This window comes from Ctenopharyngodon idella, chromosome 23, assembly GCF_019924925.1.
Source record: "Ctenopharyngodon idella isolate HZGC_01 chromosome 23, HZGC01, whole genome shotgun sequence".
In the NCBI taxonomy this organism is placed as follows: domain Eukaryota; kingdom Metazoa; phylum Chordata; class Actinopteri; order Cypriniformes; family Xenocyprididae; genus Ctenopharyngodon; species Ctenopharyngodon idella.
This window is the reverse complement of record NC_067242.1, coordinates 13,285,389-13,301,370: the sequence shown is the minus strand read 5'-3', so window position 1 is coordinate 13,301,370 and position 15,982 is coordinate 13,285,389. Positions and strand designations below refer to the sequence as shown.

The 15,982-nt window shown below is 35.2% G+C and overlaps 1 protein-coding gene across 2 annotated transcripts in view; it reads right to left on the bottom strand.

Moving 5' to 3' along the window:
- Positions 1-15,982, bottom strand: part of pld1b (phospholipase D1b) — a 30,955-nt gene continuing 14,973 nt past the window's right edge. For both annotated transcript variants that reach the window (XM_051881740.1, XM_051881739.1), the window contains exons 6-26: positions 15,895-15,960; positions 15,733-15,791; positions 15,529-15,621; positions 15,258-15,410; positions 15,006-15,155; positions 13,718-13,801; positions 11,972-12,053; positions 11,665-11,775; positions 9,146-9,334; positions 8,536-8,752; positions 7,480-7,608; positions 6,945-7,063; positions 6,493-6,606; positions 6,303-6,413; positions 6,028-6,116; positions 5,620-5,733; positions 4,753-4,802; positions 2,308-2,442; positions 1,696-1,849; positions 1,482-1,599; positions 1-1,380 (exon numbers count right to left, since the gene is read on the bottom strand). In XM_051881740.1, the coding sequence (XP_051737700.1) occupies positions 1,156-1,380; positions 1,482-1,599; positions 1,696-1,849; positions 2,308-2,442; positions 4,753-4,802; positions 5,620-5,733; positions 6,028-6,116; positions 6,303-6,413; positions 6,493-6,606; positions 6,945-7,063; positions 7,480-7,608; positions 8,536-8,752; positions 9,146-9,334; positions 11,665-11,775; positions 11,972-12,053; positions 13,718-13,801; positions 15,006-15,155; positions 15,258-15,410; positions 15,529-15,621; positions 15,733-15,791; positions 15,895-15,960 (2,562 nt within the window). In that variant the 3' untranslated portion in view covers positions 1-1,155. The remainder of the gene's footprint in view (positions 1,381-1,481; positions 1,600-1,695; positions 1,850-2,307; positions 2,443-4,752; positions 4,803-5,619; positions 5,734-6,027; positions 6,117-6,302; positions 6,414-6,492; positions 6,607-6,944; positions 7,064-7,479; positions 7,609-8,535; positions 8,753-9,145; positions 9,335-11,664; positions 11,776-11,971; positions 12,054-13,717; positions 13,802-15,005; positions 15,156-15,257; positions 15,411-15,528; positions 15,622-15,732; positions 15,792-15,894; positions 15,961-15,982) is intronic.

The window sequence follows — 15,982 nt, the reverse complement described above, 5'->3', positions numbered from 1 at the left end:
TAGTGTGAAACTCATTGTTTAATCATCTGTATAACATCAATTCACATATTCCATAAACATCCCAACACATAATTTGTGTTTTTGACGATAAATATTTTGTGCAAAAATGCAATTCATGGGGAAAAGAAGATAGAAAGAGAAAAGAAATCAGTTCCTGAACTACTATAAAAGTGCAGATACACAGTCAACAGTGCAAACATTTGAGTGCTTGGCTAACAACAACTGTTAGAAGTTACTTGCTGCAAATTTATAATGCGAACACACATGCTGCGATCTTTACAGTGACATGTAAATCCTGAACAGTTTATTTAAATCTTAACACGTCTAGTTGATTTTGTACTTAAATGGAATGTATTTTGATCGATGGTTTCATTACTTTAAGAACGGTTAGTAAACTTCATTAGAGCTTCAGGCATAGCAGGTTTCTTTACAGTATACTGTACTATATGGACAAATAATTGGAATAAATCTGAATACTAATCTGTATTCTTATTAAATCAACTCAATTTGGTCATAATAGACAAATGCTTTGGTGAATTTCAGTTCATACTCAGCATGAAGTACACAGTAAACAAATAAGGCCACCAAAACATGGCAATTCGTACCATAGGAAAACAACAATTAATGGACCATGTCCACTATCACAGACCCATAAATTACCTTGAGATATAGTACACAAGGAATGTTCGCACTTCATATAGAGAAATGAGAAAAGTTACACAGACAAAGTTGGCACTTAAATGCAGAGAATAATACATATTCAGTGCGTGTTACAGGGCACAAAACCATTCACTAATGATGATGAGCAAGAATCAACATATAGCATCCTTCTCCTGCAGCATGGGTCCAAGGACACTAAAAACTTCACAAAAGCATCCATCATCTTGTGTAGGACTTGTGAGGAGAGTTCATAAAAAATAATATTAGTTTAAGTTGCATAGTGTTAGAATTTACAATCAAGCTTCGAACAGGGACAAAACAAACCAGTCTGATGTCCTTAATTCCAGGCGGGTAAACAACTGAAGGCTGACTCTCCTCCAGATCTCCTTTTCGGTCTCAGAAGTGTCCGTTATATTATAAGAAAGGTGAAGTCATTCCAGGTACATCTGCGAGATTTTCAGTTTATTTTAAGCCAGGTAATGTTGACAGGTTCTCTCACGTCCACACGTCCATGGGCACCATGGCTTCTTTTGATCCGATGGGTGGCAGAAGGTTCTGCTCACTGAGGAACTGGAGAGGGAACTGGACCAGGAAGCCCCGAATCTTCTTCAGCTCCTCTTGAGCACGGGCAGGGTCCTCCTTCTCCAAACCAGGCTTTGAGAGGTAGCCATCCAACTCCAGAATTGCCCGAACATCGCTAGATGGCAAGCAGCGGAACACCTGGAGGAAATGCGTTTCAGTCAGAACATGTGAAAAGCAACTTATTCATTTAATTATAACAGATACAGACAAACAGACAGACAAATAGATAGATGGATGACCTTCTGGTAGATGGTTGCATTCCGGGCAGCTGTGGTCATCCACACCTCCTTGTAAAACTGGTCACTGATGGGGTCCATCACGTCAATGCTGGGGTCAGTGTTGGCACCTAGAATCATCCTATTGATATCAAAGGAAAGTAGAAGACATGTTTGAACCTTATTTGCATGGGTCTAAAAATGCTAAATGCAGACTTGACTTGAACGAGTCCTGAACTTGAAACACTCCAGCCGCAGACTCAATCCGAAGCGTCCGGCCTGATACTCCTGACCATCCATGACTGACTTCACCGTCTGGATATCCTCGTAAATGACGGCCACCTCACTGTCTCTCTTACCCAGCATGCTCCGGTCATTGATATTGGCAGAACCTGATGGATGCAATAGTCAAGTCAAGTCACCTTTATTTATATAGCGCTTTTTACAATGTAGATTGTGTCAAAGCAGCTTTACATTGATAACTGGTACATTATTTGGCTGCACAGCAGCTCTTAAAAGAATAGTGTCAATGCAGGCAGATCAAAGCACTGTTGAATATCAAATGTCAAGTCAAATGTCAAGTAATATACACAATATACATTTTTGATTATGATAAAATAAAAAATTAAAAAGTGCATAAAAAATTTAAATTATTGACATTTAGAATGCAATACTACATCTCAACAGAAGGAGGAGCCATTTTTATCTGATTCCCCCCCCCCCCACATTTTTACCTCACATTCTGACCGCAGCAGTTTCATGATTGCTGCATCATTCTTACTAGCACATGTGCATAGATGATACAGTCATCATGTGTTTTTCCTGTCTGCAAATTCCTATTTTTACTCACCAATGATGACGGTGTTGTCATCTGCAATAAGCATCTTGCTGTGCACATATATCAGTTCAGTCACCAGCCTTCCCTCCAGCTCAGCATGGGTCCTCAGACCCCCAAATGAGATGTAATTCATCCAATGATCACCCACTGCAGAGACAGAGAGATAGAGAGAGCAAATGTTTTTTTCTAATTTTTTTTTTAATAAATACATGTTCCGGTTTCCTTTGATATATTTACGCAGTTTGAAGGAATAGTTCAGCCAAAAATGAAAATTCTGTCATCACTGACATTTACTTAGAACATGCAGTTTTTGTCCATACAATGCAAGTCAATGGGTCCAAAACAACACTGAACAATTTTTTTTAAACTATTTTCTTTTGTTTCACAGAAGGTTAACTAAAACTAAAACTAACGACAAACTAACAAAAATTAAAATGAAAACAGAAAATATAAAAATAAAAACTAATTCAAACTATTAATATGATACTAAACACTGGTTTAGAGTGACAAATAATGACAGAATTTGCATTTTTTGGGTGAACTATCCCTTTAAGGGTTAAGAGCATATGAAATTATTACTGTAATATTCAACAAACATCCATTTTTTATATGCTTGTATTGAAAAATATTGATTAACATCGGTTAAAATGGTCACATAAAATACACTTCAACTTTACGCCTTGTTAAAACTATTTTACACTGTCTTTAAGCAATAACTACAATAATAATGAACTTTGCAACTTCATACTTGACTTCATACAATAATAATTCCTTCCAAACAGAAGAGCATTGTGCTAACAATGCCAAGGGCATAGGTTTGATTCCCAAGGAAAACAAGAACTGCTAAAATGTGTACCTTGAATGCAATATAAGTAGCTTTGGATAAAGGTGTCTGCCAAATGCCTAATAATAATAATAATAATAATCATAATAATAATAATTAATATCCACCTATTTTTCAGAGCATAAGTCATCAAATACTCTGTAAACACCACAGGTGTCACGATTGTCACAGGCAAAGAAAGTTCGGTTTGAATTAACCAAGCTGAATCTGAAAATCACTTCATGTTTAAAGTTATATCATGTTAGTTCATTTTGACTCTGACATGACCAAATGTGGTGATGTCTAAGTGAGTTATTTGCTCTGTAATTATTCTTTCCACAAGTTTAACCCATTTGCTTTATGCCAATTTGGACATTTCCTATGTATTTTGACACCCCTAACATTCATGCCACTTCAATGAAAGTAAAAGAAACACTTCCTTCCTCTGAAACTTTATCCGTTGGTGTTACTCTTGTATAGTTTAGACACTTTAGAGTCACTTTAGAAAAATAAGTGTTTTACTTACAGTTTAATCTCATATCTTAATTCTTTTTAAAATAAATTTTATATGTAAATATATTTTTTGTATATTTTTGTATTTTCTCAACCAGTTTATTTGAGCAGGAGGATATGCAGTTACACAGCACAGAAACTCTTAACTGTGTTTATAACCGCACCAGACCAACTATGTACCCGCAATCGAGCTCCTGCATTTTCATAGAACAGCGATATGTATCTGTATCTGTGTTCGGGACACTGCGGGACTGCTCGGATCTAGTGAATCTGCAACCAAACACCAATGCTGTGCTGGATAATTCAAGCTCAAAAAGAAACTTCACTCCTTCCTCTCTCATGGCAGGGTAATAGATGCAGGCCGAATGATTGTAACACTGCAACGTGTCTGACTGCAAGTAGATATTGCAAGATAAAAAAACGCACACATTTCTACTTCACAACAAGTTCTTTCACAACAAACCACTGAGTTTGTCTTTTACTATTAATTACGTACCAAAAGAGGGCACTGTTGTGTTTTAATGTTCTTAAGGCCAGTGTCCCCTAAGGGTCCAGATTTGGCTGGTTAGTGGTCCTGTTAGCCCCTGCTGGTAGATAACTTAACTACACCATCTGACTAAAAAAAGCATCTTATTCCAATGAAGGACATACATTTTTTGAAAACTACATATAAATTGCAAATATTTTATGTTTTACAACAGCAGAGCTTCTCTAAAGTATGAAAAAGAGAGATGTAGCAAACTTGTTTGAGAATACAAGACACAAAATTATCTTTTTTAATTAATTTCAACGCAGTTTTTGGGATGAGAAGCCTAAAGGCTTTATAGGTAAAAGGTTAGCACAGCAGGAAATACTTGTTTTCTTGCTCTTGTCTGTTTGAGCCTCTCCTTTGAGACTGAAACCCATCAAACAAATCAACAAAGCCATTAATTTTTCAAACTGTGGAGACGGAAAACCACACAGGCCTTTGAGTGTCTGCACTGCATGGGTCTACCACAGGAACTTCACAGAACCCCCAGAAAGAACATCTGGTTAGGATACGAGTCAGATCATCTGAAGAATTTCAGACACACCCTATACAGATTAAACATTGATGGGTATTAATAAATCTTTGTACTCACTTTCTTTCTTCAGCTGTGAGATAATGGAGCAGTCTCCTCTAATCATGGTCCTGCACAAAGATTAGAGTATTAAAAATGACAATCATAGAGATGACCAAATTAGCAAATTCCTGCAATGGAACAGTCCCTGTTTACATGATAAATGATAACTTAATATCTTATATTTTCTTACTACTAATATTAACTAATAATATCTTACCTTTTATTGGTAAATGTAAGAATGTATTGGATTCAATTTCATTGACTCTGAAATGCCTGTGCAAACATATTGTAACTTAAAGGGGCCATATCAAATTTTTCTTGATTTTTAGAAATAAAAGAGGACTATGACATACTGTAAACTTTCAGAATTTCAGAAGAGGGAAATAATTTTGTTTATATATAAAAAATGAAATTAGTAAGATTTTGTAATATTTTTTAAAGTCTCTTATACTTGCCAAACCTGAAAAATGTGATCAAAATACTAATAAAAAGTAATATTGAGTAAAAACAATAATATTGTGAAATCTTATTACAATTTAAAATGAATGTTTTCTATTTTAATATATACTTTGAAATGTAATTTATTCCTGTGATGTCAAAGCTGAATTTTCAGCATCATTACTCCAGCCTTCAGAGTCACATGATTCTTCAGAAATCATTCTAATATGCTAATTTGGTGCTCAGAAATCAATTATTATTATTATTTTTCTTAAGGATGCTTTGATGAATAGAATGTTCTTTTGTAATTTAAATTTCTTCACTGTCACTTTTGATCTACTGCCTCCTTTACCGAATTAAGTATTTTCTATTTATGTATGTATATATATATATATATATATATATATATATATATATATATATATATATCTTAATATTTAGTGTTACCTGTAATTGAAGTGCATGACTGCCTGTATGGCACTGCCACCACCAGTGTTGATATCCCCCTCAAACCCAGGAAGAAGAGGTGTCACCACATACACACGGTACTTTTTACCATCCCTGTGAACCACACAGAAAGAACAAGATTACATGTCACTTTTGAAGAGAGATCAATATGAGAGATGCTTTGCCAAAGTAAGGCCTTATACAGTCTATTTATCATGGCTGGATATTATTTTACAAATGAAGAATATATTTTTTGTCTTTAGACAAACACTTGTCTCTGTGTCCTATTGATTTACAAGTGTTTCATTAAAGAAATAGTTTATCTTTGTGTGTTATAGGCGTGTGGACATACAAAAGATAATAGGTGGTGGACCGGATAAAAGACACAAGTTATTGACCGCAGCTCACCGATACGCTTTTATGATCCTCTTGGCGATGGCGTCTCCAATTTTATTGTGAACGACTTTGTTGTCAGCGCAGCTTATGAAGAACTGGTTCTGAAAGAGGAAATGCACAACATTATCCCAATGAAAGGCTGCTTTAGGACATCCTGTGTTATTCTGTATAGACAGAAAAGCCATAGTCTCTGTGGTTAGCAAACAATTCATCAACACTGTGACAATTAAATGGGGATAATATGAACAAATTTAGAGAATTAGAAATAAGTTCTTTGTGCCACACACCTCTATGTAGATATAGTGTTCGCTGTGTTCAATTGCGTTGACGTAAGCCGTATGAATCGACTCCTCGTGGTATTTTATACCTGCTGACCAGTCTGAGGCGGATCGTAACACCTGAGTAAAGAGAGAATTTGTATTATGAAAGCTGTATGTGGTATTTGTCTGTAGGAGGTCTATTTATATAAATTTTTACCTGGACATTAGTCTGGGTGCAGCCAGGGACCTGATACTTGATCTCATTTGCAGTAGTGTGAGATTTAGGAAGGAGGTACGGGTATGACAGGGATCTGTATTTGGGCTTCATGATCTGAAACAAGGTGGCAATGCAAATACAAACATATATTCAAAGCCATGTTTATGATATTAGCCACAGGGGTTGACACACAATATTTTTGTGAAGTTGAAATACCTTGTGGCGTGGCATGTGAAACAAAACTAATTCCTTTTAAAATATTATGCATGCAGCTTTGTACTAATATAAAAAAAGACTGTGGAATATTTGTACACTTAAAATCATTTTAAATGTCACTCACCAAAAAATGCTGGTCAAAAAATATACACTTTCCATGGACATATTCCGTGTCAACTATCCATATAAAAACTGAAAAGTTTGGTAGATGTTTTGGTCAATATTGATTTCCTCACCTTTGTGAAATTCCAGCGCTGAATAAAATGCCGTGCGACATCTCGGGCTGCTTTCCCATGAACCACTGATGCAATGTCATGCCAAGGCATTCTGGGAGTTATGTGCCTGTCAATGAAATCTGGAAAAATAGCATATTGCAAAAATAATTTAAATATAAATAATTTGAATAAAAAAAATAAAATAAAAAAATAAAATTTAATTTAAAAAATGTTAACTTTTTTTTTTTTTAAATGGTTAAATTTACACATTTTTACAAATATATATATGATTACTTATAATTTATTATTATTAAAATATATTAATTTAAATACTTACATTTTTGTTTTTTTTGCTTTTTGTTTTTTACAAATTTTACATTATGTACAAATGTACGTAATATGAATACTTATAAATTTATTATTATATATATTATATTAGTTTATTTGTGTGTATTATTTTGTATGTATTATATTTAAATGAATAAAAAAAGATTTAATATAAAAACATTAAATGTTGTAATCTTCAGAAAGCTTGACTTTAAATGCAATGATTCACCATCAAAAGGTTTATCCAACTGGATCCAGTCCTTATGTACAAAGTTGCAGTAATCTTTGCCGTGCCAGAACCGGGTGTTCCCCATCAGGCCAATAACATCCGCTTGCAGATCCTGTGCCGCTTCAGTCTCTGATAAGAGTGACACAGATAAAAGAAATTCAACAACAAATAAGGAAGAAAAATGCAACCAAGAGTAGAACTTTTTTCATAAAATCATGCATCAAACCAAAAACCACACCCAAAACAACTTTTTACAGAACACGTGAAGGAAACAATCCATGCTTTCTCACTGCTGAGTTACTACCGCATCAGTCCAAAATAATATACATGCTTGGAATCTGCAAGCATTGAATATTCTCTGTCTCACTCATCTGGAAGAGTCTGCAAGAATACAATCTGACTGTTGAATCACAGCAAACCACACAGTGCTCTGAGTGCCCCGAGTGTTTTGAGAGATTGCCTGTTCGAAATGGATGACATTTGACTTCTAATAAAATAGTTCTTTACAACAAAATCGTTCGGAATCAGAATTAGAGGCAACCTCACAGAGTGCACACCCGAAACATCTCACCCAAGCCTGATTCTTACTCACCACTTGGGCACAAGCAGGAGGGCATGGACACCCTCAGCTCAATCCATTTAAGAGGGATCAAATTTTGGTGGCTGCAAATACTATTAGAATAACCTAAAGAAAAGGGGGCATCTTTACAACCTGGACAACCCTCTTAAAACGTGTGGTGTGGAAGATATGAGTAGAAAATGATGCATTTCAACACAAATATAGATTCTAGACAAAAATTTTCATGAGCACATTTTAATATCACATCTAATCCTCAATAACTTAAGCCTCAACTAAAACCTTAATGGTTCATGTTTTTCTGCACTTATGGTAAATACTGTAAATCATTGCATAAGATGGTCAATCATATGAAACTGCTGCAACGGGCATTACAAAATCAGCTGTGCTGTGTGATAACAGCTGAATGTGGGAGTTTAGGTCAGTAACGTGTCACTAGTCTGCATTCGTGAGCGTTCCAGAGGCGGGGGCGTACTCACTTTCTTCTGAGCTCTCGATGCTGCTCACACTGTCTGCAGGCGCTAGCCCATGTTTCTGCAGGTGCCTACGGATGCTGAAACGGGCCTTCTTGGTCTTCCCATGTCCTTTTAGTTTTGGCTGGTCTAGTGTGTCCACAGGCAAACTTTTGCCGTTAATGTGCACCGCGCTGGGCCCGTTTGATGGAGCGGCCATAGCAGGAGAGGCTTCAGATGCGTTCTGTGACAAATAATAAGAAACGTGTTCAAACTAAGCATATCCCTCATATCAGATCTGCCTCCATTTAGTTATGAACGCCCCAACTTCCTATGATCTAATCAATTCCCGGCAGACAAAAAAAACCCCTGCTCTATATTTTTCTCATTCTAGAAGCCATTTCACTAGGGTATATGTCGCAATATGGAAGAAAAGACTATAGCAGCTTTTTCATGCTGACTTTAAGTTGAAGAACCAAACATAAAAATAAAATTAAAAAACTAATAAAAATGACAAAACACAACAAAATTACTAAAACTAAAATTAAAAATATCATTTAAAATATGAATAAATAATATATAAATAATACTAAAACAAAACTGTATGTCATAAAGCATAAGAATATGAGTTCCAAACCTCTGCAGACACAGGAAGAGTCCTGGTGACACTTCCTATGTCGGTCAGCCGATGCTCCCTATCATCCCAGCGTCCGTACGCCAAGTCAATGCCTCCCACGAAAGCCACCGATTGGTCAATAACTATAATCTTCTCATGATGCGCCCACAGGTACACGGAAGAGGATACGTGGTCAGGGTGCCTCATTACCTAAGAAGAAAAGTTTATTATTGGCGGGTCCTTCCTTCTCTTTGTTTCTTTAGTGTGGTGCAGTGGTTAAAGATCACAAAATGGATGCAAATGCGACAAAAACTACAATTTTGCAGCTAATCTTGTTGCCATTGGTGAGAGGAAGGAAAACTTTCTGTGTGTCCATATGCAGCTGTCAGACATCATATTATTAGAGTGCGAGTTCAATAATAAACATGATTTCTGATTTGTGAACAACTGACTCTTATGAAGCAGTTGTTTTAATGAGTCATCAAGTTTAAACTGAGTATATTCCTCATATCAGATCTGCCTCCATTTAGTTAGCAACTCCCAACTTCCTATGATCTAATCAATTCCTGGCAGACAAAATCAGTACCACTCAGTGAATCATTTAGAGCTTTACTACTGACTCCCTCACTGAACCGTCACTTATTTTCCGATTATGTCACTTTAGTGTAATTTAAAGCTGCAGTCCGTAGTTTTGCCTGTTTGTCGCCATCTCTGTTTGAAACCTGCAATTGCAGTTGTTTGCAGAATTATTATCTGTACGTGCATTGTGCCTCGGCACGGTTCCTCAGCACGGATGAATCTAACGTTTGCTGTCAATCACTGCACCGGTGTTGATACTGTACTTTGGAATCACAGATTGTAGTCTTGAAGTATGACCAACATAAGAATTTTCAAAGGAAAATGTCATCTGAACAAGTAAGTAACGTGTCTGCCACTTTTGTTCTGACCAACTGAGGAAAAAAAACAAAAAAAAAACATTACAGTGAATTGGACTGCCAATGGTGATTAAATCTAACGATCGCTTAGGTCGGATCACGTCAAACTGTGCAAATTATTATTGTTATTCTTTCTCAAATTATTAATGTTAACAACATCAGCATTGCGTGATTATGTGTAGGCTATTTAGTGTGTATTAGCGTTACCTATAGATCTAATCTCCAAGATTAATTTGTCATGCCATACAATTCGCCATCAAAATGATAAATTTAATTATTGCAGCTGCTGTGAGAAGGCTATAAATTATCTTCCTCACATGCGATGTAGTGTACTAGATGGGACTGTTCTTCATGTATACAGACGTGACGCAATGACGCAAAGACATGCTCGAATTTCCCGCGGAAACCCACCAGTACCACCCGAATTATAAAACATTATTACAAGCTTACCGTTGTGAATTGGGCTAAGGTAAGGAGATAGTTTTGAACACTGGCTAGTTTTGTACATGCTCAAAAATAGATTTTGGATAATTTTTAACCAAAAAAAAAAAAAAAGTTATGGACAGCAGCTTTAAGATAAATATTCACAACAGAGATTTGTTGTAATAAAATGGTATTCTAAAAAACACAAATATTTTACATATTTCACAAAATTAATAGCTGAATCAACTGTAAGGGAAACTTTGTTTGAGTGACCTATCAGAACCATAATCTTTACTTTTACATAATAATTTACTTTTATATAATACTTTTCATTCAAACAGGTAGAAATATTCTTTCAAAACAATTTATTTATTATTCATATTTAAATGGCACAAAAACATTCAGGATCACTAAAGCCACAGCATTAAATTGGAACTAATTTATATGAAATACAACTATTTTTACTAGTAAATTTCCATGATTTTCCCATGACTTTTTAAGATATGATTAATTTCAATGACTTTTCCCATGCCTGGAAACCACAACTTATTATTATTATTTTTTTTCATTTTTCATCCAAGTTGCGATGATTATCCCCATTCACAATGAAATTTCACTGGATCAAAGTTGTGCTCCACATACATATTAAACGCCAAATATGCCTGGATGCTCTGTAATATATATATACATATATATATTTTTTTTTTTTCCGATTTGGACAGAAAAAGCACTTGTAGTGTAATGTCTGGTAAGGACATTGGTATTCTAAAGTCAGTATGTCCAACATAGTCTCTGTTGTTTTCTGTTTTTGTCTAGAGCCCTTTCGGCAACCAAACAGCTGTAGGTTTGAACTTCATAAGAGTAGATTCTAGATTAACTCGATTAATTGCGATAATATTGCAAATGTTTTAAAGCATTTGCGTGGATAAGAGCGTGATCATAATGTAACGCTAGCCAAATTATGATTGGAAAAAAAACAAACAAAAAAAAACAAAAAACAAATGCGTTAAACATTTTTAACGGATTAAACTGAAAAATTTAATCGCATGCATTAACGCGTGAATTTTGACAGCCCTGATATATACGCATACAAACTTTTATGTCAGATGCGATTAATCGCAATTAATCGATTTGACAGCACTAGTCGATTCATGAACTGATTTTTTTTTTTTTTAATCTCACCTTGATATTGGGGTGAAGCTGTAGTAGTGTTCGTTTGCTGTATTCGCTGTTTATGCCGAGAGCCAGTTCCACCTCCTTGTACAACATCACAAATATCCGCACACCTTTTTGCTGCAAGAACAAACAGTTCTTGATGATCAGTAAAGCAAATCCACCAGGCAATATTAATATATAACCAAGAAAACAGAAAACACCCTGGAGCGTAAATTATTACATGAGAACAGTGAATGGAAAGGTTTTATTGCTGGTGCAGTAAAGCCACAGATGGATAGTTTTTCCACAGCAGCTATAGGTTGGATTAACTCACCGCTTGCCGTTTCAAAATGCAATCGAGTCGCCAGCGGTTGCCCTCGACGACAGGCCTCTTGAGGAAGATCTCAGGGCTCAGCCTGCATTGACACACAGCAGTGACCTCATGAGCAGGGGAAGCATTTGTAACATCAAATATGCATAAACGTCTAGTCTCACATCTCACTGTCGCTTACATAATTTCAAATGCATTAAGCTAGGGAAAAAAGTAGACACACACACACACGCACAGGAATGTCACACTTGCAGGATGTCTGCCGCAATGACTGAGTGATGCTGTAACACAGCACCAGGCATCTGTCTGATGAAGGTAACAGATCTGTTTGGCCATTGCTCCCAGCTGGAGGTGCCCTCTGAGAGAGTGCATACAAAGTATACAACTATCTTTCTTTCCCTCTCTTTTTTTCTACTACCTTCCTTTGGGCTTTTCTCTCAGTTTATGACCTAAATGTTATGATAGGACAAAGCAATAAAGCAATACATCTAATCTCATCCATCTGAGCTGTTGTGAATGTGACAAGCAACAATACATTGTGATAGTCACTTGTTTCAATTTTCACACTTAAACTGACCAATAAACTGTTGCAGTCATACTTACTAAGATAAGGATTTTTAAAAAAAATCTAATAAAATATATTTAAAAAATTATTAAAAAAATTATTAAAAAAAAAAAAAAAAAAAAAAAAAAAAAGAGGATGAAGGATAGGATTTTTTGAAATCTTAAATTATATCAAATTAATAAATACAAAAGAATACAAATAAAAAACAAAATTCAATAACTTAAATTAGTTTATAAATAAACAAATCAATAATAAATCTTTAAATTATTATTAAGAAATACAATTAAATAACTGTCAAGGATAAATTGAATATTATATATATTTTAAATTTCATAAGTATTAATTTTCAATGACTTTTCCATGCTTGGAAATTACAATAACCATTGCATGTTCCTCATTATCAATAAAATTTCACTGGTTTAAAATTGTCCTCCATATGCACATTAAAGGATTAGTTCACTTCAGAAATAAAATTCCTTCCGCCTACGTCACGCTTGACCTTTCCAATGTGATTGTGTAATGCGTCGTGCATCGCAGAGCAGTACAAGACTAGCATTTGTGGTTTAAAAGTATATAAATTTTTATTTTATTTTAGAAAATGACAGATCATTTTGCTAGATAAGACCCTTATTCCTCATCTGGGATTGTGTAGAGCACTTTGAAGCTGCATTGAAACTGCAATTTGGACATTCAACCCGTTATTTCCCCGTGAAGAACACTATATGGAGAAAAATCCTAGAATGTTTTCCTCAAAAACCTGAATTTCTTTTCGACTGAAGAAAGAAAGACAAACATCTTGGATCACATGAGGGTGAGTAAATTACCAGGAAATTTTAATTCTGAAGTGAACTAATTCTTTAAACATCAAATATGTGTAATTTTGAAGTTTTGTATGCACATTCATTTTCTTTTTGGACAGAAAAAGCACTTGTTGTGTGACACCTGATTAGGCCACTGATATCCTAAAGTCTGTATATCCAACACCGTCTCTGTTGTTTTCTGTGTTCAAAAAAATCCTCTAAGAAATGCTGCCTTCCTAGAACTGGGCAAGGTTATTGATTTTCACCTCCGGAATTTATTGAGGAAACATTAACCAATGCAGTTCTCTGTGCATTGTTTCTGAAATGAATCAATAGTACCAAAAGTAAAGAAGAATATATGGGAGGGGCTTTATCTCAACATACCACCAGTCAGTGATAAAGATCTCCTCCTCTGCCTCCTCCAGCGCATTTGCCACATCCTCCATGTACTGCTTCCCATTCACATACCTGAAACACACACCCAAGCAGTCAAATCAATGGGTAATGCTGATAGTCCCAAGCTCACACTCTCGCTGTTTCTAAAACTTAATTACATAATTTTCATTATTCAGGGAACAAGCATGCTAATAGGGCTTAATGCTGCAACAATGAACAACAAATCATCTGCCCAGACCAGCAGTTAAGCTGCTGCCCTAGATACTATCTCACTCCTCCACAGGGTCAAAAGAGGATGGAGTCTATGGTTACACTTTCCCTCTCATTCTCTCAAGTTACTCCTGTTAAACAGGCTTCACCCGAAGACACAGCAGCAGACAGCTGAAGCTTTCACATGTTTATCTGTTCTAGAAAACCTGAGAGTCGAGACCTGCTTCTGCTAGTTAGATTATTTATTTTTTTCTGGATAGTTCTGACAAACATCAACTGAAAATTGTGATAAAAGTCGAGAAATAAAAAAATAATATAATCACTAATATAATATAATATAATACAATTCAATAGCTAATATAATATAATTTAAGCTAAAAGTTAGCTTTAGTTTGCTTAGTAAACCTTAGCAAACTTAGTAAAATAGATAATATAATAATCATTAATATACTATACTACAATAAAATAATATTATATTATTTTTTATAAATAAATAACATAATATAATCTAAATAAATAAATGTAAAATATTATATAATAGCTAATTTAATATAAAACTAAAGATAAACGTTAGCTTTAGTTCACTTAGTAAACCCAAATTATTTCTTTTTTCAATAAATAAGTAATATAATATAAAATATAATACAAAAAATACGATACAATACAACAGCTAATATAAACTCAAACCCCAATTATTTTTTAATAAATAAATACTAATATAATAACTGCTAAATCTAAAGCTAAAAAAGCTAAAAGTTTGCTTAGTAAACCCAAATTATTATTATTATTCTTTTCAAGAAATAATATAATCAATAATGCAATATAATATAACATAAAATAATATATTATAAAACTAAAGCTAAAAGTTAGCTTTTTTACATTTCCTGAAGAAAATGTGAGTATTTCCTGCCTGAGTAAAAGTTGTTGCCACAGCGCTAAGGCTTTGTGGGGAGGTTGCCAGGGTGTTGCTAGGTAGTTGATTTTTGGCCCAAGTCAAAAGTGCCCACCACTAAGCATCTATGATGATCTTTTCAGTCATCGGATGCACGTAAAAAGCAATAATTACCATTTAGATGGGATGTTCTTCTGTTCATTGGCAAAGGAACCATAGCGGTGATCCTTAAGGAAATTGCTGCCGTACTTGCGCACAAAATCATCAACTGCCTGTCCCCACCAGCGGGCGTGACGGTAACTTGTGAACTTCAACACCAGAGTCCTTTAAGAAGCAGAAAGCTCTTTCATTTTATCAAATAAAAAATTGATGGTGCATGTCAACTGCATTTTGCCTTAATGACCACATGAGGCTCAGTTCACACACCTGGACAGACTGTCTATGCGGACACCATGCTTCGTCTCAGTGTCTTTCGTGTCCATTTTGATGCCGAACGCCTTGTCCATCAGCAGGACAAATGAGATGGCACCTGAGTCTGGCTTCATGAGGAGTAGGGAGGAGTCCTTCACCACCATCCACCTGTAAAGACCAACAGTAAAATTTTACAAGATTTCCTTAAATCATCTTTCTCCATTTTTATCTAGGGTGATTGTTTTGTGAACCTATGCAAGCGGAGAATGAATGATACCCCACTGACCGTTTGGACCAGCGGTAGCACATTTTGCTGTGGCCACAGCAGTTCAGTCCAGGAATACGGTGGCCTCCTGACCTTTTGAGAACCATACCCTCCCTAGGACGGAAACAGCGCACAATGTCAAGGATCGATTACAAAAAAAAGGCAAGAATATTATCTATTAATAATTATTAAAACATCTTTAGCCAATAAACAAAGCGTTCTTACAAGCCTTTTGGTCCTAAATCATGAATGAAGGACAGCTGACTCACATCAATGAATTCCATCTATGGCAATAGAAAAAAAAAAAAAAAGGACAAACTTATTTGTTAATGCATGTAATGTATTAAACAACTAAAAATACTGTACAAAATCCAAATATATACATACTGTTGCATGGTAGTTTCTATACATTGGCATTTTAAGCAGCTTATTCAAGTAGTCTTCAAGTTGTCTCTGTGAAGAAAACAACACTAGT